Source organism: Apodemus sylvaticus, chromosome 9 (assembly GCF_947179515.1).
Source record: "Apodemus sylvaticus chromosome 9, mApoSyl1.1, whole genome shotgun sequence".
NCBI lineage: Eukaryota > Metazoa > Chordata > Mammalia > Rodentia > Muridae > Apodemus > Apodemus sylvaticus.
The window spans coordinates 110,248,598-110,273,714 of record NC_067480.1 but is presented as its reverse complement, the minus strand read 5'-3'; the positions used below and the strand labels follow the sequence as shown (position 1 = coordinate 110,273,714).

Genomic DNA, 25,117 nt, shown 5'->3' with positions numbered 1-25,117 from the left:
CTGGGACAAAATACTGGGTATTCATGCTTGCCTACTTAGTTTTACTCTCCCCTGGTGGGCGTGGGGTGTGGGGTGTAGGGTGTGGGGTGTGGAGTAGGGTGTGTGTGGTGTGTGGTATGTGGTCTGGGGAGTGGCATAGGGGGTGTAGGGTATGGGTGTGGGTGTGGGGTCTGTGTGGTATGGAATGTGGAGTGTGTGGTATATGGTTTGTGGTGTGGGTGTGGGTGTGTGATGTATGGAGTGGTATGAGATAGAGAGTGTGGGGTGTAGGGTATCAGTGTGGGGTCAGTGTGAGTGTGATGGGGCTTGTGGCAAACAGTGACAGGCAAAGCCCAGAGTAGAAGTTCCTCGTGGCATGCTTTCCTTCTCTTTACAATTTATTATTATTATGTTGTTGTTGTTGTTGTTGTCGTCGTCGTCGTCGTCGTCGTCATCATCATCTTCGCCATCATCATCATAATCGTTGTCATCATCATTGTCGAGACAAAGTCTCCCTGGCTGCCCTGGAACTCCCTATATAGACCAGGCTGGCCTTGAACTCACAGAGCTCCACCTGACTCTGCCTACTGAGTTCTGGGATTAAAAGCACACACTCCTTGACTGCTCTCAACTTAATTTTTCCAGGAAGAGCAGAACTACTCAGATGGACTTCAAGCTTGAAATGTTCCCAGCTCTGCTTTGCACCAGCTTTTCCCGAACTTTTTAAATTGGCGTCCTGATTGCTAGACGTTCCTCAGGCAAATGTTGAAGAGAACATTTGTTTGGCAAAGGACCAGGATCAGCTTTCAGAAAGTTAAGAAATCTGAAACCCTCCAGTGCCTCTGGGGCTAGCATCAGGCTTTCCCAGATACCCAGGCCAGCCAGCTCCTAAAGCAGCCGCACAAGCCCACGTGACTCGATCCGGAAGGTTGTACTCACGCCAGGATTCCGGAGAGATACAGGGTCTCGGCTGCTAAGTAAGACAGATAGCTGAACATGAAGACGATGAGGGGCTCGATCGCTGAGATGTTCTGAGTGAAACGTGTGATAAATGCGGAAATGAATCCAAAAATGATGCCAAAAAATACTCCCCCGCACCCCACGATGACGAATCTGGCACACCCGGCCAAAATGTCCACCGCTTCTATGTCCTCAAATTTGTGCATCTTAGTGAAGGCAATAAGTATGTTGTATAAGACCTGGAGAGGTACAAATGAGAGAAACATGAAGTGGAATTTGCAATATGTTACACGTGGATTCTCGACTTCACATTCCATTAAACAGAGTGCATGACTCAACGGCACAGATATTAACACAGCTACCCAAGTTTTAGACACACGACATGCTCAGACATATCCCAGATTCAGTGAAGGAAGGGCAAGTGTTGGATTTCATAATTGAATGCATGGCAAGTGTTTAAGGAGGTGGGGATTCAAACGATCTCAATTCGACGGTTTACATAACCATATACATATTGGGTGATTATTTCACCCCATGCACAAGAGCAGCCTTTTCATCAAAGGCAAGTGCTTATAAAAAGCGAGCGCTCCTTGTGTGATATTCTCTCTGCCTTGCTTCCCTTTTCAGTTAATGTATTTCTTGTCTGCTTTGAACCTTTCCTAGGACGCTGTATCATAAGCTCTGCAAAGCCTTTCAGCGTTTCTTTTTAAAGAGAGCACAATGTTAATCTCCCTCAGCAGAGCCTGCAGAAGGAACACAACAGGGGAAGGTGCTTCTTCAGCTTTCTCTGGGTCCCTCTTCGAGGAGGCAGCCATGTGGATAAGAGGACTTCCGGTGGTGCCTGAATGCGTCACATGCCCTGAAAATAATTCCTCACCAACCTGGTGGTTTAAGCCTGTGGGGGAACTTTCTGCAAAGCGCCCAGCAGGGAACAGTGCTTCGGTCTAACCCAAGCAGCAGACTCACTTCCTTCGCTGTGTCCAGTCGTCTAGTCTGACGACCTTCGGCCAAGGCTGGAGCCCAGAATCTTCTAGCAGCAAGTTTTAGCAAGTCTGGTCAGGCTTGCCTTTCAGAAAGGGGTATTTAATGTGTGCGGCCCCCTTTCTTTGGGCCAGCTGGAGCACAGCTGAATCAGCCACCTTTTCTGCTAATGGCGGGTCAATCCACATATTCCGCAGTAAGTCAGAATCCACGCAGGTTTTTACACAATGCTCGGCTTCTTGGGGCCTGGACATCTTGTTGCTGAATCTTTTACACTTCCTCACATAGACACTCGTGGGAACTAAGCCCTCACACTTGCTAGGCATTCAGTTCACTAGTGAGCATCTGCCTAGCATATCTCTGGCCCGTTTACATTTTATTTTATTTTGAGATAGGATTTTAAGAAGCTGCCCAATTCAACCGTGAAACTCCATAGTCAAAGCAGGCTGTGGTGGTTAATCTTCATTGTCAGCTCCTTGGGGCTTGGAATCACCATGGAAACTAACACCTACGGGGGGGGGGCTCATACTAATGATGGAACCTTCTAGATTAACTGAAGTGTTGATTTCCTACACAAAGATGAATTGCTGGGCAGTTAATGATCGTTTACCAATGATTGATTTTTTTATAAAAAATAATTTTATTATTAATTAGGTGGGAATGTGTTTGTCTGGGCATGGCTGTACATGTGTAAGTACAACTGTGTGTGGAGCATGCATGAGCGCATTGAATGTGTGCATGTGTGTATACACACATGTGTGTCTCTGTGTATGTGCATACAGGGGGGGCGAGACAGACACACACACACAGAAGAGAGAGAGAGAGAGAGAGAGAGAGAGAGAGAGAGAGAGAGAGAGAGACTTGTTAAGGGTGTTGGGAACCTAATTCAGTTCTTTTGCAAGAATTGTATGTGCTCTTACCACTGAGTCATCTCTGGTCAATCATGCCAAAGTCACCTCCAGACAGCTATCTGACCATGTGGGGTAATCATGAATAACTACATTGAAAACCCTGCTCTCCTCTAGTCCCATTCTAAGGAGAGCCTCACTTTGAGAAGAGGTTCCACTATAGGTAGAAACAGTAGCAAGTAGCCTATGGGGTGGGTATCCTTTTCTGAGGACACTGGAGCCATCGTGTGCCTTGCTTCCTGGTATGTATATATGTACGTACGTATGTATGTATGTATGTATGTATAAATGTATATGTTATGTATGAATGTATAACCATATATATGTGTGTATGGATGTATTTACTTATTCTGCTGCCTGCCTTTATGTAGTACTAAAAATGTTACATCGTAGCCCTTAGATTTAGAATATGAGCTGGCAGAGGTGATTCTTCAAAGCAGCTCAAGTGTCTGTCACCAGACTTGTTTAATATGCCTCATGGACAAAACACTACTGACTGGAGAACAGAGACACAAAGGAAGTGCCCGGCATGCATTAGGGTGTGAGCATTCGTGGTTTGTTGGTAATGTTACAAACAGCCAGTACCCAGGAAATCTGGCAAGATGTAGAAGTACTGAGAGGCTGTAGCAAGTTTTTCTTCTTTTACTCAAAGAGAATTTTTAACTCATTGAATGGAGAAAAGGTTGGGATAATGGAGAAAGAGGAAATAGTGTGCAAATTTGCTGAAGGTAATGCACACACATTTGTATGTGCACATGCACACAGATGGATGTAGCCATTTTCTGAAATTAGAAAATTATTTTAAAAGTGGGAGATTTGCTTAAGAACTTTTAAGCCAGATTTATATGAGTGCCTGTGCATGTGCACATGCATGTGCATGTGCATGTGCGTGTGTGTGAGTGTGTGTGTGTGTGTGTGTGTGTGTGTGTGTATATACTAAAATTTAGAAATGTTGAGAAAAGACAGTACAGCAGATGACTTCCCTGGGAGCTCACAATCCCTCCCACAGAGACCACTGTCAACACTATAAATCTGTCTTCCTTATCCCTGCTTGTTCTGTCTATGTGATGCAGATCTCAGATCTCAGGCTGAAGAGAGGGAACCCCCACCCCCAGCCACCTATACTTTGTCTCCTTCAGTCGTTCACCAGTGAGGACTGAGGTGGCATGGTGCTGAGGGCTGCCCTTTCCAGGAAGCAAATGTCCTTCTGATTGCTGTCCTCACTCTGATGCTTTCCAGGAGCTAGGCAAACTCTGAGTAAGGCACAAGGCAGCTCCAGCCAGTTCCCCTCCTGCCTTCTCTGTCTCCCCTGACTACTCAGTATCTGACCCTGAGGGCCATCCCTGCTCCCTGGCTTCTGACATGGGAGCTTCAATAGTAATATATCTACACACCTGATACCTTTTGCGTTTTTGATCTGTGGGTGAGCTAAACAAAATCTATGGATGGATGTACCAGCTATACGTAATATATTTATAAAATTTATTAGGTATGCAGAAATTATTAAGGCGTGTTTGTGGAAGAGCTTTGCTGAGCATTCAAAGGTTGTGTGTGATTCATGGTTTCTGAATAAATCCAAAAACAAAAAGAAAAAGAAAGACAAACAGAAAAGCTGTGAGGTTGTACTCCGACCTGGTGAATTCTCTTAGCCTTGTATGGTTTTCCACCTGGCCGTGGAGCAATCCGCAGTCTTCAGAACTGTGGATATCACCCCTTTGGGTTGGATTCACAAAGAGGTGGAATGGGACCAGAGGATGGTTCCACAGATTCATAAGAAGAAGGTTTGAATGAGGGAAAGTGGGTGTTCATTTGACTCTCAAATCAGGAGGAAATCCAGGGAGCATGATTGAAGCTCAAAGATTTGTATGTTGTGGCCACAAAAACAAACTCTTTTACATAGCTTTCCAGACTACCAGTGGCCACAGCCACCTGGGCCTATTTGGCCCCTGGATTCCAGTGGTGGTCGGTGTAGGAAGATGTCCAGGTGAAGTTCTCTTCTATAATTTTGTTGGTGTGAGTGGCATGGGTAGAAGAACACCCTCATAGAAGCAGGGGAGGGAAGATGGGATAGGGGACTTGGGGGAGGAGGAGGGAAACCAGGAAAAGTTTCATTTGAAATGTAAATAAAAAATATCCAATTAAAAAACTTAAAAAGAAAAAGAAAAAATCTTCTTACCTCTCATGTAGGGTAAGATTTGTTTATGAATTGTAAGAATATAAAAAATAAAAAATAAAAGGAAGATATCCTGGCACTTTCAGAAGCTAAATGGTGGCACAGCTAAGAGACTGTGCTTATGCACAGTCTGCACTACTCCATGAAAAATCTTTCCCTTTCAAAATAGCAGTCTCCGGCTGTCACTATAATGACAAAGGATGATTGTCTCTGGACTCATTTCAAATGTATATATCTGTTCTGTGTGAACAAAAAGCCAAATCTCAGGAAGATCCCTGGCACATGGAAGTAAGACTCATTTGTCCCTCTTGGCTCATTATCTCAAGGAAAGGGCCATGTTTCTGTTGATAAATCCTCCCAGCCTCCCATGACTGCAACCAAGGCCACCATGAACAATGTATAAAACCCATCCACCCCCTAAAACCCTCACATGAGGACTAAAAAACCTCAGCTGACACACTGAGGCCCTAAAGTAGAGAGCTGGTTCCAAATGCAAACATTTCTTCCTGTCTTATCGATTTTTCTTGATGACTGAATTCTACATGGTATACCTCTGAAATGGGTAGATTCTGGGCCATACTACATGCCCATAAAACAACCACTTTATTTTTTTTTATTCGATATAATTTATTTACATTTCAAATGATTTCCCCTTTTCTAGCCCCCCCACTCCCCGAAAGTCCCATAAGCCCCCTTCTCTTCCCCTGTCCTCCCTCCCACCCCTTCCCACTTCCCCGTTCTGGTTTTGCCGAATACTGTTTCACTGAGTCTTTCCAGAACCAGGGGCCACTCCTCCTTTCTTCTTGTATCTCATTTGATGTGTGGATTATGTTTTGGGTATTCCAGTTTTCTAGGTTAATAACCACTTATTAGTGAGTGCATACCATGATTCACCTTTTGAGTCTGGGTTACCTCACTTAGTATGATGTTCTCTAGCTCCATCCATTTGCCTAAGAATTTCATGAATTCATTGTTTCTAATGGCTGAATAGTACTCCATTGTGTAGATATACCACATTTTTTGCATCCACTCTTCTGTTGAGGGATACCTGGGTTCTTTCCAGCATCTGGCAATTATGAATAGGGCTGCTATGAACATAGTAGAGCATGTATCCTTATTACATGGTGGGGAATCCTCTGGATATATGCCCAGGAGTGGTATAGCAGGATCTTCTGGAAGTGAGGTGCCCAGTTTTCGGAGGAACCGCCAGACTGATTTCCAGAGTGGTTGTACCAACTTGCAACCCCACCAGCAGTGGAGGAGTGTTCTTCTTTCTCCACATCCTCTCCAACACCTGCTGTCTCCTGAATTTTTAATCTTAGCCATTCTGACTGGTGTAAGATGAAATCTTAGGGTTGTTTTGATTTGCATTTCCCTAATGACTAATGAAGTTGAGCATTTTTAAAGATGCTTCTCTGCCATCCGAAGTTCTTCAGGTGAGAATTCTTTGTTTAACTCTGTACCCCATTTTTTAATAGGGTTGTTCGGTTTTCTGGAGTCTAACTTCTTGAGCTAATATCCAAAACAACCACTTTAATAAATATAAAAAGAACATGAACTGATAGTGTGAGCTCGATTGAGTCTTCTCTCCTTAGTACTAACCATCTCAGTGTTTAGTTACAGAAAGCCACACCAATGCCATGATCTTGGTGAGTTCAGGAGAGTGTTTCATTCTAGTAGGACTATGGAATCCTAAGCATTGTCAGAAGCCACCATGCCACCTGGTGACTGGACATTATCTCAGTGATCTTAGCGGCAAGGTTTTCTCTATAGTCTAATAAGCAGAACTTTTGAGAATGGTTATCTTCATCTTTGGGAGAAAGTGTTTGATTCTTAACCTTTGGGAATGATGCAAGCTGCAAGTTTTCCATAAAATCTGTTATAAGATTGAATAAATGGGTCTGGAGAGATGGCTCAGTGGTCATAAGCATGTGCTACTCTTCCAGAGGGTGGCTCTGTAAGTGGTACACAGATATATGCAGGCAAAACATATATACACATAAAATACAATTAAAAAATACTTTAAAATAAAAACACCAAGACCAAGACCTAAAAAGTTATTGACTTCTCCTACATTGTCATGAGTATTTGTCAAAACTGAGTGGTGAAATCTGCCAAATAACTGACTGTATTTGTTAATAAAATTGTTTTATCTGTGAGGTGAATTGAATCACAAATGTATTTCTCTGTGGTCATAATTTTTGTGCTTTTTATATATTGCTAAATTCTATTTTATAATATTTTACTAATAACTATTTGGCAAGTATTCATTGTAGTCAAGTATTTTGGTCTGGAGGTGCCTTTCTTTAATGTATCTTTGCCTGGTTTTGATGTCAGGATGAAGTTGGTTTCATAATAAGGTGGGAAATTGGTCATTTCTCCATTATATCTGAAAGAGTTTATAAGGAGTAGACATTCTTTCTCCCATTAGGTATAGACATGGTAACATTTTAAAAGGATAAGGTATTGACTATTACCACCAATACTATTACTGTCTTACCACTGCTTCCTTTGACTTGATTCTTCTTGTCACAGGCTGAGCCTTACATCATTGGCTGATCTTCCAAGTCTTTAATAAAGACGTTCAAAAGCTATAAATGTCCCTTAAAGTACATATCACATAAATTATGAATGGTGCGTATTTTGTCAAAATGTTACCTAATTTCCTTCATAGTTTCTTTTGGGGGGTACAGAGTTTGAAGAAATGTATTGTCTAATTCCTAATTATAGGGATTTTTATTTTTGTTTTATTTTGGTATTGGTGAACACTGAAAGCACTTTAGAAGGTCTGAAGGTTTCTAAATTTAGGGAGGTTTTCGTTATGGTTGAATACAGTGGTCATTTTCCGTAAGTATACACTTAAAATACAATGTTTGATTTGAGATGGCCAAACATAGTGCTCATAAACAACAAGGTGGTTGGTAGAGTTCAGACCCTCCATGTCTTGCACGCATTTTTCTAGATTGTTCTATCACTTCCCAAAACTGAGTTAATAGAATCTCCTACATTGTTTGAAGAATAGTTATTATCTACTTGTGGACATTTAAAGTAGATACATATGCATGCATGAATTTGGGATATCCTTATGAATTAACTTTTTCATCATAATGATATAGTCTTCTTTACCTGTGCAATGCTTCTATTGCTATAGCTATTTGATCTGGTGACTGTGTACACTGTACCCGAATCCTTATGCTAATTGCCAACATTTTTCATGACTCAGTGTTAGGAAAACTGATCAAAACAAGAAGAGAAATAAAGATCTATTACAGTAGAGTCTAATGAATGACCAAATATGTTCCTTGGGGAGTTCTGGAGTGACAGGCATCAGTACTGTTTACCCTGAATTTTTCCCTTTAATAGACATATTTCAGGAATGCATGTGCAGCCATTTTTGACATTGGTCATCATCAGTCTCACTGGTCATGTTTTGAGTGTGGCAATTTTGAGCATAGAAGAATGTGTTATTCTCAGGATGGGTCTCTTACTTCCTGATATAAGAGTACCCTCCTCCCTGTAGCACAGTAACCAGTAGTGTTCAATATAGTAGATGCTGTACGGTTTTCTAAGGAGCTACTTTACAGTTAAAAGGCCCAGGATCTTGAGTAACTACCATGAAGAGACAATCCCATTGCCCCCAAAGGTGCAGACTTGCAGCCTAGTAGCAGAGACCTGAACACATGATCTATTAATCCCCTGGGGTTGGAATCCCTTAAGCATTTGGTCATGAGCTAGGGGAACTGGGACCAAGCTAGCAAACTGCAAAGGTGTCAGAGGCTATATTGGGGAAGAGGAAAAATGGGTGGTAGTTCACTTGAAGATCAGCCAATGAGTCCTTTAAGGAACTCCTCTCCATTTAAAAGTAATGGATGGAATTCTGAGCTCCTGCACCAACCTGGAGCAAATGCCAGAAATACTTCTAGGGACTAGTATCATCATCTCATCTCATGGCACAAAGAGTCACTTAAAGCCTGCACTATGATTTCAACTATAAAAGCAAGCATCAACAGTGACCAGTTAATTTAAGTTCACCGAAGACTGGGCCTGTGGTTTGTTTTTCTGAAAATGTCATAGTTGACACCTTGGAAGGAACAGTGTCTGAAAAAAGAAACTTCTCAGTGGTGGTTTTATATGGACAGACAGATGACTGGATATGAGGAAGCTGATGGGCAGATGGATGGATGGATAGATGGATGGGTGGATGGATAGATAAATGGATAAATGAGGGGGAACCAAGAACCTCTGGCTCCACCTGAGACAAGTGAAATATATCATTATAATAAAAGTGTTGGGGATGAAGATATGGCTCACAATTTAAGAGTACAAACTCCCATTGCAGAAGACCTGAGTTCCATTCACAGAGACCAGGCCAGATGTTCACAGTCACCAATAATAATTTCAGTTTCAGGGGGTATGATGGCTTTTTTTTTTCTTTTTTTTTTCTTTTTTTGGCTTTGGTAGTCACTTGCAGTCACAAGCATATTTCCACATATGACCACATAATTTAATTTTTTTTCTGAAAATCAAAGGGTAGTCTATGAATTTGAGGGGTTAGCATTATCTCAAAATCCCCAGTATAGGAAACCCCTTGTGTACTGGCTGGCTTTGTGTGTCAACTTGACACAAACTGGGGTTATCACAGAGAAAGGAGCCTCCCTTGAGGAAGTGCCTCCATGAGACCCAGCTATAAGGCATTTTCTCAATTAGTGATCAAGGAGAGAGGGCCCCTTGTGGGTGGTGCCATCCCTGGACTGGTGATCTTAGGTTCTATAAGAGAGCAGGCTGAGCAAGCCAGGGGAAGCAAGACAGTAAGAAACATCCCTCCATGGCCTCTGCATCGGCTCCTACTTCCTGACCTGCTTGAGTTCCTGTTCTGACTTCCTTTAGTGATGAACAGCAATGTAGAAGTGTAAGCTGAGTAAACCCTTTCGTCCCTGACTTGCTTATTGGTCATGTTTTGTTCAGTAATACAAATCCTGACTAAGACACTATGTATGGGAAGTTTCCCTTTGAATTGTTTGTTGGATAAGTCCAATATGAGAGACCTTACAGACAGTATAGACATTGCTGCCGCCTTTGGCTGCCTCCTAGAACCGGAAGGTTCGGTGCTATTATTGAAGACAACATACACTCCAGACACAGGACTCAGAAGACTCAAGCAGGAACTGATCTGGAAGCCTCCTCCCAAAGACTGTCTCTCATAGTATCTGAAGCTGCTATGCAAGCTGCCAAGATAGAAAAGCAATCAATAGTCCTACCCATGTGTAAACTCTGTGTGTCACAATAATGATTTACATGGCAAGATATTCACAGGAATGAGATAGGGGTACTTATACCTTGAGGTAACCAGCAGCTGCCTAATTGAATGTGAGACATGCTTGATTCAAAGAAACCTATGCATAGTACTATAAACCAATTACCTGTGATGGTAAAGCCATAGACCCTAGAGGAAGGCTTACTACTGCTACTTTCCTAAACCAAAATAATTTCTAACTGAAGTCTAAATTCCTATCCTTATACAAATAAGTACAGCTCTCACCCCTCATCAAAAAATTTTATTTTGCAGCAGACATAATGACCATTATAGAAATCCAAAGCTAGAAAAAATGAAGAGAACAGCTGACTATGAAATACCCAACTTCAACTGATACTTCCACAACACAGCCCCAATACCACAGACTCAGAGAACACCACAAAAGAAGAATCAGAAAACCTCTAAGAGCTAGAGGACTGGTCTGCTTGGAGATAGTGTCTTCTATACACATCAGGGAAGCCACACCTATAAAATCTCAACAACATGGTTGCTTAAACAAGACTATCACTATGACAGTTGTTGATTCAGATGAAAGCGCTCTCACAAGGTTCTACCACTAGATTAAAAGCTATAGGCAATTCATGACTGCTGAAAAACAGAGAAAGAGAGAAAGAGAGAGAGAGAGAGAGAGAGAGAGAGAGAGAGAGAGAGAGAGAGAGAGAGAGAGGAGAATTCAGTTTTCTTCAGGAATAATACTCTTTAAGGATTATCCAATTCCAAGAGGTCATTCCTTGGTCTGGAAGTGCTCTGGGAAGGACTTGCACATGAATATATATAAACAACACTAAATACATTCAGTAATATATATATATATACACATACACATATATATCATATACATATACATACATATACATACACATAAACATATACATATTACAAAAAATATTGAAGAAGAGGTTATGAGTTTGTGAGGGAACACAGGAACAGTAGAAGTGGAGAAGCAGAGATGAAGTAAATATTGCTTTCATGTATGAACTCAAAAATTTTAGGTAAAATGTTTTAATAAGCTGCCTTTGGTGATGCCTCAATTCTTTCTGTAGCTTTAGTCTATTGTTCACTGCTTATCTTGGGTGTGGTTTATGTTGTTGTACTGTTCTTGTGTGCTAGAGTGTGGTGCCAGTATGGTACTGTGGGAAGGTGAGAAACACTTCAGAAGGTAATGAGGCCCACAGGGGCACCCTGGAAAAGATACACAGTCTTTCTGGAGGAATCCTTTCCCTTTCACTGAAAGCCTCTCAGGAACACAGATTACCATATCCTAGAGGCAGAGTCAAAGGCTTTCTCCCCGTCTAATCAATCCCATCTAATGCTAGACTGCAGGCTTGTACAACAAGTTCTACTAAGTGATGGCCATTTGCATAATGACCACAGAAGCCATAGGGAAAGAAACTACTTGTCTGTGAGCAATCCCTCCTCCCATAATCCACCTCCTGGGCTTTTCACATGCCACTGAGCATATTATTTCATGTTGCAGCCCAGCACACCCAGCTGAGAACACTGAAACAAGTGTTGGCAGAGGGTGGTCTGGCATATAACTGCAGGACTAGGAGCTCCACCTGGCTATATCTGGCATGCCAGGGTGTCTTCTGCAAGCAGGAATTTCCATGAAAACATTACATAACCTTCTCGTGGACCTTTGTGGTTGGGACGGGTTCTAAGAAAGCACAAAATAGGCGCGCACATAGTTGTAGACTGTAGGTTGATTATAGGTTAGCCAGAAGAACTTTGAGGTCTCACAGTGTGGGGACTCGAGGTAGCATACAGAATTACTTGCTTTAGCACCAAAGGCAGTTAGAACAATTGGCGGGGACTGTGGGTCCTTAGTGGGATGGACAGAGTTGCTTCTGAGTGGGTTTTCACCCTGGTTCTCATTCTTCCCTGAAGAGTTAAAGGGCCATCGCTCTTTCCCCTTAGTCTCTCCTCCTCCAAATCCACTTCCCCAGATGCTCAGCTCCACCTCCCAACAGGGAAAGGGCAGCTTGGTTACTAGCTAGATTTTATTCCCTTTTTCCTACCCTTGGGGCTAATGTGAGTGCTCATCACACCAAGGGGCTCAGGTATGTTTATTGATGAAAGAATGCCAATGAGTAAAATTCAGATGTCAGCTTTGTCCTTCCTTCAAGCAGAAACAGATGCTCCAAGTGAGAGTTTGTAGTCACATTTGGGAAACTGTCATAAAATCATGGTTGAAGATCTCTATCTAATAATATGTTTTTCTAGCATTGAGGGGCTGGCCCTCCCTAAGGTTCAAGTCTTTCAGGCTGCTTATTGGTGAGCCTATCACTCAGACAACAGATGTATCGGAGGCAATCGGATACCCAGTTGTGGGGGACATGAGGATTAGAAATGTCTCCCCCAAGTTAGTAAAACTCTGAAATACACCCCTGGGTATTCAACTGCCTTCCCGCACTCATGATCGCTCCTGCTGCCTTTCTAGCCTGGCTGCTGGTTGCTACATATCTCTGTCTGTCTCTGGTCTCTCTGTCTCTGTCTCTGTCTCTGTCTCTGTCTCTCTCTCAGACACACACACACACACAGCACAACACACACACACACACACACACACACACACACACATACACACACACACCAGTCCCACGTCTCACTGTCAGAGGAGAAGCTTACTAGATAAACCTCCAACTGTTTGGCTGACAGCACACTTGTAAAGGCAAATCCCTATAGGTGTGTCTGACTCCCTCCTTGCCCCCAGTGGCCTGGAAGTGCTGTGGGAAGGGCTTGGGCCTTGGGCATGTCACAGACTCCTAGCTGATCAACCAAGGGTTCACTGATCTGGTTGCCTCAGATTATACCTTTATGTCTGTGCCTGGTAGACACCAAGAAGGTTATGTTTCTTGTATGGCTCTTCCTCTGGGTTGTGAGGATGAGGGGATATTTATCCTTTACCTACAAGTCTAATTTTGTGACCTCACAGCTACCCTCCCAGGTGGGTACGTCCATCTTAGCTCATGTATGAAGAGGCAATCTTGAGATCTTTGCTCACCAGCTGTGACCTCACAGGCTTATATGCCCTCAGACACCAACCCTCAAATGGTTTCTTGCAAAAACTGGTGAAAGACATCTTGATAAACTAACAACAAGCTGGAAATATTATGACTAAGGTACACAAAATTCAGATAAGCTAGCACTTACCCCAGCTCAGCATCCTGGAACACTGCAGAACATTGATAATTTCCTCTCAAGAACAAGACGCTGATTGAGGAGGTGGCTTCATGCTACACTCAATACTTGGAAACAGGACCGTGCAGCATCAGTCGCTGAAGGCCCACATTCAGTGCCTCTTTCCCCATGACAATGTTAAAGGGGTGAACCCTTGGGGACTCTGCTTGCTCAGAGCTAAGTGATGGATTCTGTTGCATAGATGCCAAGAGGAATCAGCTAGAATAGAAATCAAGGAGGTGTCCAGAAATCCGTTCAGAAAAGTAAGGAATATGAGACAGATGAGGAAAAAGAGAGGCAACGAACTCTAGATGGGGGTTGGGGACTTAGGACTGAGTGCTAGATACAAGATTGTGTTTACAGAGAAGAAGCAATCACAGAGCAAAAGAAAAGCCAAAGGTTTCTACCACAAGCATCTGTAGGCCCTCTCAGCTGAAGAAAATGTCTGGATGTTCCAAGCAAGCAAGGAAAGGGCGCTCTGTCTTCTGGATATCACGCTGCACAAACTAGATGATACTCAATTAATACAGGATTGATCTCACTGGGAGTTTGTCATCATTTCATAAATGGCAACCAAGAAATGTGTATACACAGAGATCTGCTAAGTCACCCTAGTGCTTACCATAAAAAACAATGGCCAGAATGGGCTCTGGGGGTCTCAAGAGTTGGGCCTAAGGGTACCCTACCACAAACTACTATATACTATTATTTAATAAGGCAAGACAGGATTCCTGGTCAGAATGGGCCCAGGAGCCTCAATAGTTGGACCTATAGGCACTCTACCACAAACTACTGCATCCTATCATTTCAAAAGGCAAGGCAGGATAAGATTCCTCACTCCTTGATGTTCCATGAGGCTTAAGTGGGAAACGTTGATAAGACATTCATCAGTGAGATTGACTCAAACCAATACTAGCAAGTATAGATCATCTTCTCCCACCATAGCATCCCTATGGGATGCTAAACTTGTAGCAAGATGCCATAGAGATGTGCTTCGAGAAGGGCGTGGGAACTAGGGGAGAGGGCAGAGGAAGGAGAGAGGGTCAAAGTGGGAGAAGCAATATGATGACGTGGTTCAGAAAAAGCAGAGGAAGGCGGCCTGGGTCCTGGCTTCAGCCCTGTCCTCTGGCACTTTAGCCTTCTGGATGAGGTGGTGTAGATAAGAGATAAGGAGAGGTGGGGTGGATAGAAATATGAATATAATTACCCGTTGATTATCGAACAAGCTGATGTATGGCAATTAGAGATTGATAGTGATAGTAAAACACTATCCTACAGCCAATCTGGCGAGTGATATTTAAAGTAGGCTGTTATCCATGGTGATACAGAGTGCCCATGATCTGATGTGAAAATAGCAGATAGGAACTATTCAGCAGCCTTTTCAGTCCAGGAAGTTACTGTACTGAAAGGTGATTATAGATTCTCCATGTACCCTGTGAGCTTAAGATTGTCCTTATTTCAAATCCACAATAAAAAGAGACATGAGTGAACAGCCTTGCCTAAAGCCTTGGGTGGCAATCACTAAGTCAGCCATTTCGTTACAAGGGAAAGAATGCCTGTACCACTGACCTTATAAGGTTTTATCTCCCTTGAAGCTTAGAATTGAAATTTCAACTGAAAAAAAAAAAAGAAAATGGAAAATGGATTGAAGGCACAGAAGTGCACACAGAGCTGGGCACAGAGCTGGGCAGAGCTGGTCACAGATCTGGGCAGAGCTGGGCACAGAGCTGGGCAGAGCTGGGCACAGAGACGGGCACAGAGATGGACAGAGCTGGGCACAGAGGTGGGCACAGAGCTGGGCACAGGGGTGGGCACAGAGCTTGGCACAGAGCTGGGCACAGGGGTGGGCACAGAGCTTGGCACAGAGCTGGGCACAGAGGTGGGCACACAGCTGGGCAGAGCTGGGAACAGAGCTGGGCAGATCTGAGCACAGAGCTTGGCACAAAGCTGGACACACAGCTGGGCACCCAGGTATACTCTGTAACCCAGGGTATCCTAACCTCTCATGCCTGAGTCTCTCCATTTTTGAATGGATGGTATCTTTTCATGCCTCTTGATAAGATCTGTGGATTTAATAAAGTAGCAAGTGCAAACCAGCCACAGTGGGCCATGGAACTGGTCATTCTGCCTCTGCTTCTCCTGGGATCTTAACCAGGACACTCCACTGGAGATCCTGGGTTTTTTTTTTTTTAGCAATATTAGAAATATGTTTTATTTTTTTAAATGAAAGTTGTAGATATTCAAGGCATACTCGAATATATCTTAGTGTACACATCCTGATAAAATGATTCTTGTAGAATAACTAAATGATAAGAACAATCTCTGTCTCTCTGTCTGTCTGTCTGTCTGTCTGTCTCTCTCTCTCTCTCTCTCTCTCTCTCTCTCTCTCTCTCTGTGTGTGCTGTAATGAAATCCATTTTCATAGTAAATCTCCACAAATCTCCAGCAACACTTCCAGTGCACACTGCAGTCCTGGGTGTGTACACCTATCCAGCTTGTACCTTTGTTCTGTTTGTCAGGTGTGGAAGGTGTTTTATAGGTGTGTTCAGGTTACATTTAGCAACTCTATAACCTAAAATTCAGCAAAAGGAAGGACTGGGTGGGAAACCACGAGCTGAAATCCTGACGTGGTCGATTCTTGGTGAGTCAGATTCATGAATAAATCTAATTGTTCTAGAAGTAAGATCTGTACTGACATCACATGGAGCCCTAGACCACAGGCCACCTCTGGGTGACTCAGACTGCTGGGTAACTGTGACTGCTGCCCTTGGGAAGGACTTTTGCTCAATGAAAGGGTGAGCTCAAAGCCCTCAGCTCAAAATACCATTGGACAGCAGAAAGTACCAGTTGCTTTCAGCTGCTTTCTAAATCTGGTCCGGGCTTCTCTGGTTTCACTTATGGACCCAGTGGTGCTCCAGCACACACTTAATACTCACTGTGCTGTGGGAGACCGAAGATGACCATGTGGGCAACCTCACCAGAGCCAATAAAATAGCAGCGTTGCCCAACAGAGGTCACAACAGCAGACACTACAGTCACTCACAAATTATAATCTTATTTTAAAATTATCATTCTTTAGAAACATTGATATGGAAGCAATTTAGCCTTGAGAGAGTCACGTGAATGCCACTGGTGGTGGAATCACTACCAAAACCCAACCTGGGGGTGAGATCTGACCCTCTCTCAGCAGCAACAGGCAAGAACTTGCTTTGGTAATAAATACAGATGACTTCTCAGCAAGAATTTCTGCATACCACATGATTGTGTTCCTGATAAAGAGGCCATGCGTTCCAGGTAAATTAAAGAAGTCAACCCTGTCTGTAGAAGCAGAAGCTGATAAAGTCGTTCTGGAAACGCTTGTCAGCTGAGGTCACCAAGTTCAATGTCATGTGTTATCTTAGCATTTGGAAAAAATTCAAAGGTGCCCAGCCTGGCTGAAAATGCCCCTTATTTCTGCCATTCCACATTTAACAGCCATAGCAGATAGCTCTCCTGATCAAGCAGGCCAGGCAGTGCCCCTGCGTATCTGTGCTAGTTTGTAAATTCTCTACACAGTTCACACATGTCTTCTCTGAGGACCAGAGTGACCCCAGCTTTCTGCTTGCTCTCATTAGTTCCCCAACCTGCTCCCTTCAATCTCTGAGACTTATGTCTGCCCCCTTCAACCTCTGCTGTTGTGTTCTTTTTCCTAGGGCAGTCTATGTGGTTTTGGGAGTTATTTGATGTTCCAATCCCCTGGACTATGTTTATGCATTTTGTTGACCTGCTGTTGGAGCTGCCTGTACCATTGCAGTGGTTTGGATGAGAATGGCCCCCTTAGGGTCATACCTGGTCTCCAGTTGATTGATGGACTAGTTTGGTAAGTATTAAAGATATTCCATGTCACAGGAGGCATGCCACTGGGGATGGACTTTGGGGTCTCAAAAACTTGTGCCATTCCCAGCATGCTCTTTGTCTCCTCCCTGAGGATAAGGATGTGAGCTCCCCACTTCCTTTGCTCTGCCCTCTCTTACTCTAACCCTACAAAAGCACAAGCCCAGCCAGCACTCTACTTTATTACATGACAACAATAGAAAAGAAACGATGACGCAGGTATCTCCACAACTCTAGAGTGGTAGCTTCTCATTCACCAATAGGGTCAACAGGAAGTGATTAAAATAGCCACATGTATCAAGTTTTAAATCTATACATTGCTTAAGCCGGACACTTCATTACTAGTTAAAATATTATTTAAAGTAGTCCCAGATGTGAAAACAGAACCAGGAAGAAATAAAAAGCATATTTATTGCAACATTATTTGTAAAATTAACAACAATGATAAAACAGAAACTACTTAAATAACCATCCACAGAGGAAATTGTGAAATAAATTATGTTACTTATTCTGTAACAGCTGAGGAGACATGAAAAGACCCTGAAGGGGCAACACCTATAGTATGATCTCTCAGTATTTATTAGAACTATATGCATCTGCAGCTAAGCAGCTATGCAGCTAAGCAGCTATGCAGCTAAGCAGCTATGCAGGTGCATATGTGCATGCTATGAAGCAGACAAGTTAATGTGGAAGCTTCCTGTTTCTGCCTCATACTTTTATATAATTCATCTCTTTTACACTGAAATATATTTCATTGTTGCCCATGTGCAAGAATCTAATTTTAAAAGTGAAATGTCATCAAAGTATGTCTAAATGCCATATTGGTCAACAGCTGATGGGCCAACAGCTGGTAAATGCTGTCGTTTTAAGTGAAATTGATCAATGAACTTTGCTTGTCCTGAATATTCCAGAAACCGGGTGTGGACATTTCCTGGGCCATGATACTATGTCTTGCTCTTTCTAGCCTGTTCATCCTCCTTGGGTTCTCTAGAGAATTCCTAAGTAGAGAGCCCCCATTCACGTTTTCTATAGGACATATGACTGACTGAGCACCACATAATTCCTCTGTCATGTCTCAATGACCAAAGGAATTTTATTTAACTTCATCTAGAGCTTCATGGTGTATGTGTGTGTGTGTGTGTGTGTGTGTGTGTGTGTGTGCATGTGCATATATACATTCATTAGAAACAAAAGTACTGCTTTGGCCAACAGTAATACACATAATGGTTATAAACCATAGCTTCTCCATGCTATATACAAAACTATTCTTGAATTGGAACATAAATTGAATTATGTATTTTCTACTCCTTTTCTCTCCTTAAAGCAACTAATGAATAGTTAGATACACATGGTGGATCCTTCACAATGCTATCCAAGGCAGCCCTGGCCTCTGGCCCCGACGAATCCCTCCCATGCCCACCGCAGAGCCACCCCACACTGTACAAGCAAGCCCTGGACGACTCACCACGCTGATTCCATCATTGAGCAGGGCCTCCCCGAAGATCATCATGTAAAGCTGCTCATTCACGCGGGCCTCCTCGAACACCGCCAGCACAGCCACGGGGTCCACCGCGGAGATGAGGCTGCCAAACAGCAGATTCTGCAGCAGGTTGATGTCGCCAAGGCCGAAGGCCTTGATCTGACAGATGAAATAGAGAGAGAGCCCAATGCCAAAGGCATTGATCAGGGCTCCCAGGCCTGCCCACCACAGGATAGAGCCAATGTTCTCAAAGAAGGGCCTGGTGGGCATGAAGTAGCCGCTTTCCAACACAATGGGTGGGAGGAGGTAGAGGAAGTAAATGCTCGAATCCATGACCGGAGGCGATTTGTGGTGGGTGCCAAAAATGATGGCGCCCACCAGAGCACCCACGATGATGAGGAGACAGCTCTCTGGCATGAGGTGTGGCAGCCTATGGTAAAGATGGAAACCTGGGAACACAGAGGGCGGGACCATAATCTGCCAATGAACATGATCAAGCCCAACCTTCGTAATGCTGCCCTCTAATGTAGTTCCTCGTGTGGTAGTGACCCCAATCATAAAATTAATTTCGCTGATACTTCATTACTAAAATTTTGCTACTGGTAGGTATTTTAATATGAACATTAGAATCCACAATTGTAATGTTATGAAGGTTCGTCAGGAGGGAAACACTTTGATTTTATTACATTCTTGATTTTAGGGTGTTTTAGGTCAGTGTTTTAGAAAGCTATTTTATTGTTGTTGCTAAATTCTTCACAACTCACCACATTCCACTGCACAAGCACAGTACAAGGGTCTGAGAAGTGGTTTAAGGAGCTGGGATTTCCAACCCTGTGCATCTTACTTTTAGCCCCACCTAAGATGTGGAAGGCACTCAGAGTACCCCATGGATTAAACTAAAGGGATTTATTGAACATTCTATTGTAGAGACCAGCATGCTGTTGAATTTAATGAGGTGGAAAGGCAAAGATGTAGATTATACTGCAACTCTCACTGTTGGCAAAGTTTTAATAGTGAGACAGAAATAATCGAGAAGATTGAAATAGCATGACATATGGGGTTATACTGGCTGATTTTGTGTCAGCTTGACATGAGCTAATGTCATCAGAGAGGATGGAGCCTCAGTTGAGGAAATGCCTCCATGAGATCCAGCTGTAAGGCATTGTCTCAATTAGTGATCAATGTCTGTGTGTGGGAGGGTGCTCAGGGCATTGTGGGTGGGGCCCTTCCTGAGCTGGTGGTGGTCCTGGTTTCTAAAAGAAAGCAGGCTGCCCAAGAGATGAGGAGCAAGCCAGTAAGCAGCACCCTCCATGGCCTCTGCATCAGCTCCTGCCTCCAGTTTCCTGTCCTGTTTGAGTTCCTGTCCTGACTTCCTTCAATAATGAACAGTATATGGAAGTATAAGCCAAATAAACCCTTTTTTCTCCAACTTGCTTTTTGGTCATGGTGTTTCATTGCAGCAACAGAAACCCAAACTTAGACAGTGCTGAAATACACTACAAGTACAAAGACACTCGGTGGTTCACCATGGGGCTCCCAAAGCAACATGGTGCTTTGACGCTCCTGCTGGATTTTCAGTACAGCCAATCTAAATCCTTTGCAGTCAGTTTCCCTTCCTGCTTTGTTCATCTGTTTCTTCTGCTTGAATTGTCCTTTTTATTTGCCTTTAGGTCTGCTCAAAATGATGTGAAGCCTCTTCCATTCCCCACCAGAAGAATTAATGTCCTCCTCATAATTACCAGAACAATGTCTCTCTCCAGTGCCTGTTTATTAACAATGATCCTACTCTGCAATGTCGGTACATTACTTACCTGCACTAGTTTATAAATTCCCTCAAACTTAAGTAGACGATTCATGTCACTGGCTGTGGCTGTATCACATCGTAAAGGTGTACCATTGAATGAGTGAACTAACTGGTCATCAGGGATGCTTTCACATGGACATTAACTGGGTGCCCTTGGAAACAGTAAGATACTCAGAGTTGGGTAACAGAATGAGAAGCATTGTAGAGAGGGGGAACTTGGGGTGACAATGGTTCTGGCAGACACTTCTCCCCCTCACTGAGGGATGACCCGCCTGGCTTGAGCAAACTGTGGATTGGGGAAATTACTAAGTAGAAGTTGGATAATGGCTTTATCCCATATAGTGGAGAGCTTGACTTCCAAATTAATTAAGGTAGATCTCTTTCCGTACACTATGGGGGAAACAGTGAATGTCTCCTTGGGGAAATTTACATTTGGTGGAATAAAAACAAGATATGGGTCTCCCTCAGGACCGTTTTGAATTTCTGTTCTACACAGTTGATGCAGTTGAGTATAATTGTCACCAAAGGATGTTACTCTCAGCGAGACTTCCCTGCTGTCAAGCCCAGTTCAAGGCCTTCTAGAGCCCTGCATTCTCCATTTTCTATCACAACTTCCTTGGCATCCGCTTTTCCTCTTTGCCAGCCTTATTTGTGTCTTTCAGTTGGTGTTTGTATTAATCAAAATAGCTTCTAAGTTATGGCATGGATTAGAAGAGCCTGGGGTGTATTTTCTTAGGTCAGTGTTTCACCATTCTGGCCTTGTTTCCTTGAACTGGGGTTCCCCGAAATGGATCCAGTGTCTACTTGCCTTAAAGCAAAGTAGACCTGTGGGGCTATGCCAGGAGCAGGCCACATGCTCACATTGCGGTGAAAAGGATTTAATGCAGTTTACACTTTGAAACATCTGCCCATTTTCACGAAGGGCAGCAGAGTCACAGAGGCCATTACTTTCAACTCTTATCATTCCAGTGCTTCAAAGGGAAATGGAAAGAAACAACATCCCCAGAAGAGGAAGATTTCATTTCATTTCAATGCCGTTCTTCCAGATGGTTCCAGGAAAAGTTCCCATAATATTACAAGAAGAAAAATAACTCGCAAAGTCAGAAGTTTATTTTTGTTCTATAACATATGTGTAAGCTACCCATTTAGCAAACTGCAAGAGATGTCTCCCAACTAACCATTTCCTTTCCATCTTAATATTTTCGTAGCTTAAAATACATAGCTGCTTCAAAGAGGTACCTGAGTGCACCCAAGGCCCTAGCCTACAGGAAAGAAGGAGTTACGTGGGTAGACATGAGTCCTTAAACGTTAACTCTATACATGGCTCAATCTAAATTTCACATCTGGCGCGCGCGCGTGTGTGTGTGTGTGTGTGTGTAAATAAGAATGTTTGAAATATTTTATAATAATAACACAATCTGTGTGACCAAATCATGTACAGTTTATCATAGAAGAGGCAAAGGCAATATTAGGTGCAGTAACTGACAAAATCATGTAAATTTTCTACTTAGAAATAAGCTGTTTTAAGGAGACGAGAGGCTGTAGATCAGTCGTAGAATGTGGACCACTACTGTGGCTTCTGCATGAGGAGTACCTGACTAGAACTCGATCCACTCACCTAAGGTTACTTATGTTCACAGAAGAAGGCAGAGGTGGGCAGCAGCTCCATGCGAGTGAGGAAGAAAGACATACTTCACAAACAGATATTGACTCAATATGCTGGGATGTAAGAGTTGTCTGTGGTCATTTTCCCCCTTGCTTCCTGTCACTAACAAGAAGCATGAGCCTCTTAGAAAGAACAAATAATTAGAGCCATAATGGGAGGGTCCTGTGACGAGCCCTTGGTCCTGTGAAGGCTCGTGAGGTGGAAGTGAGGGGTGGGGGGGAGCACCCTCATAGAAGCAATGGGGAGGAGGGATGGGATGGGGATTTGCAGAGGGGAAACTGGGAAGGGGAATGGCATTTGAAATGTAAATAAATAAAACAACCAATTAAAAATAAAAATAAAAAGATTACAGCTTTGTGACTCGGAATGAATGAAGATTCTGTTATAAAAGAAATGTTATGTAGTCTCCAGCATTTCCTGAGCTCTGTACACGTCACATTTTATATTGTTTTAAACACATAGCATGAGATTTTTACATGACATGGTTATCTTTTTGAATACGAAGTCAAACAACACAGGACCTGCATTTAAATTTCAAAAATCCTGAAACATTAAACAGTCATACTCTCACTTGACTTCAGAGAATGTAATCTCCGTGCCCTACAAGTAACAGTGAGGTCTCCTTAACTCATCGTTGTCTGCCATGTAAGAGACTTTCGTACACGACAACTCAGGTAAGAAACAATACTCCTTAAACACGTGCTTGAGGACTTACCTATCTTTGCAAGGGATGCAAGCAGTATCCAGAGGGTGACTTCATAAGGGATTTGAACATAGTCATAATCCAGTTCAAAAACAGATATCCCTTCCTCGGGGTCTGAGCTGGAAGCAGCAAACCGAGCATCAGGGGCCTGCTGGGCCGGGGGATCGGAGGACTCGTTAACATACGATGATGCTCCCGAACATGTAAGGACCACCAGCAGTAGCAACCAGTTCCACGAACTGAAAGCCATAAACATCGCAGGAGCCATGCCCGTGTGCCTCTTACTTCTCACCTGGGTCCTGACGTGTGCCACGCCTCTGTGGCAGGGTGAGCTCCCAGCTGCATTACCCAGCCAAGAGGTAATTGATTTACAATCCAGAAGTCATTCCCAAAGAAGTCCAGTGCAATGACTCTGCAGGTGTGTCCTTTCAAATCTTAAAATCTGCACTGTTGAGTCAGGCAGCTCAGCTCTGGTCTCAAATGTGCACATTCGATGGGATTTATCTGTAAGTCCTTCATCCGATTGTGAATTGAAAAGAAATCTATGAAGAGAAATCCCTCTTCGTTCAAAGCTGTTTCCTCATTCACTGAACGGTGGCTTCATCTTGTGAGTGTAAATTGGAAAGAACACTCATTCCGTGAAACACTGAGATCCTTTAATAAGGAAGGGAATCCTTTCTGCCCTGTCAGATCCCAGGAAGGAGCCACCTACCCTGTACCTGAGCCTTCTGACCTCCTGATTCTGTCTCACCTGTTTTGAACAGGTCAAAACTGCAGGTAGCTTTTGAACCACACTTCAATTATTTGCTTTGATTTGACTTCTGTAATGAAATGCTTGCTCTGAGGTTCTTGGAAGACTACGCTACTGACACCTAGTGGGAACCTGTAACATATCAGCGTTTTCGAGAGTTGATAAGGACAAGGATGAAGAGCAGTTAATAAATTGTGCCAGGCCATGAGGGCCAAATAGGACTGCTCTGGAAGACCCGTAAGACTGTCTTCACAGACAAGGGAGGACGAGACGGCAATGCAAGGAAGAATTCCTGGTTAATAAATGATGGCAGAAACAAGGCTCCCACTCTCTATAAGCTCCACAGAGAGTTTCTGCAAAGGGAAGAAACCAAAATGAGAAACTTCATGAATATGTCTGAAAACCCAGTTGTGAAAATATTCTCAGATACTCAATCCCGATCATTAACCATTTTGTCACTGTGCTCTGTCTGTACAAAAGAAGTGTCTACGCGGGCTACCTATGAGGTCCACAATGAATTTTGTCAGAGGTTGCTTATCTGAAAGTGGGTAATTGCATTCACCCCATGGAGCAGATAGGACAGCAAGTAAAACTAAGAAGAAGAAGGAGGAGAAGGAAGAGGAGGAGCAGCAGGAAAGGGGAAGGGGAGGAAGAAGAGAAGAAGAGGGGAGGGGAGGGGAGGAGGTAGGAGGAGGAGAGGAAAATTTCAAAAGGCCCAAATTGTTTACAATTTTAATATGTGTTTTTCTAAAGATGACTGAAGCAAGGATGTTAAAAACAACTAACCAGCTGTTCTTGAGGCCACAGTGTCACTTTGAATCTTACCGTGTCAGCTCCCCTCTCTTGTCAAGTGCACCTCTGCAAAGCCATCTTCTATTCCATTTACAAATGGAAATTCTTTAAGACAGAAGATAGAAAGTAACAGCATGGGAAAGTAAATGGCACACCAAGAGCATGGACAGAGAGACAAGCTAGTTTTACAAACAGCCACGAAGTAGCGCTGGATGTAAGGAATTTCCTTGACCATACAGGGCTATCTTAGACAAATGAAAGCAGACAGGGAACAGTGCCAACCATGGATTTTCAGAGTAAGATTAACTGCAGGGAGAGAAGCTGGATGAATTTGAACATGATTTGAAAAGATAGGATGAAAGTCAAAGTTGTATAGATCACTTAAATAAACTGAGAAAAAGAAACCAAATTAACAAGCTTTCATTTTAAAAACAGCCACCAAGTATACCAAAAACTGTCGCCTGTTCCTGGGATATGTTCTTCTAGTTGAGCTGCCTTGTCTTGCCTCAGTGGGAGACGAAGTGCCTAGTCTTGCAGAGACTTGAAGTGCCAG

At 43.2% G+C, this 25,117-nt stretch overlaps 1 protein-coding gene across 1 annotated transcript in view; it reads right to left on the bottom strand.

The window, feature by feature from the left end:
- The window catches only part of Slc9a4 (solute carrier family 9 member A4), a 49,314-nt gene extending 26,025 nt beyond the window's left edge, over positions 1-23,289 (bottom strand). The window contains exons 1-3 of the mRNA XM_052193494.1: positions 23,034-23,289; positions 18,834-19,297; positions 919-1,178 (exon numbers count right to left, since the gene is read on the bottom strand). Coding sequence (XP_052049454.1) covers positions 919-1,178; positions 18,834-19,297; positions 23,034-23,289 — 980 coding nt within the window. The remainder of the gene's footprint in view (positions 1-918; positions 1,179-18,833; positions 19,298-23,033) is intronic.
- Between the last annotated feature and the right edge of the window lie 1,828 nt (positions 23,290-25,117).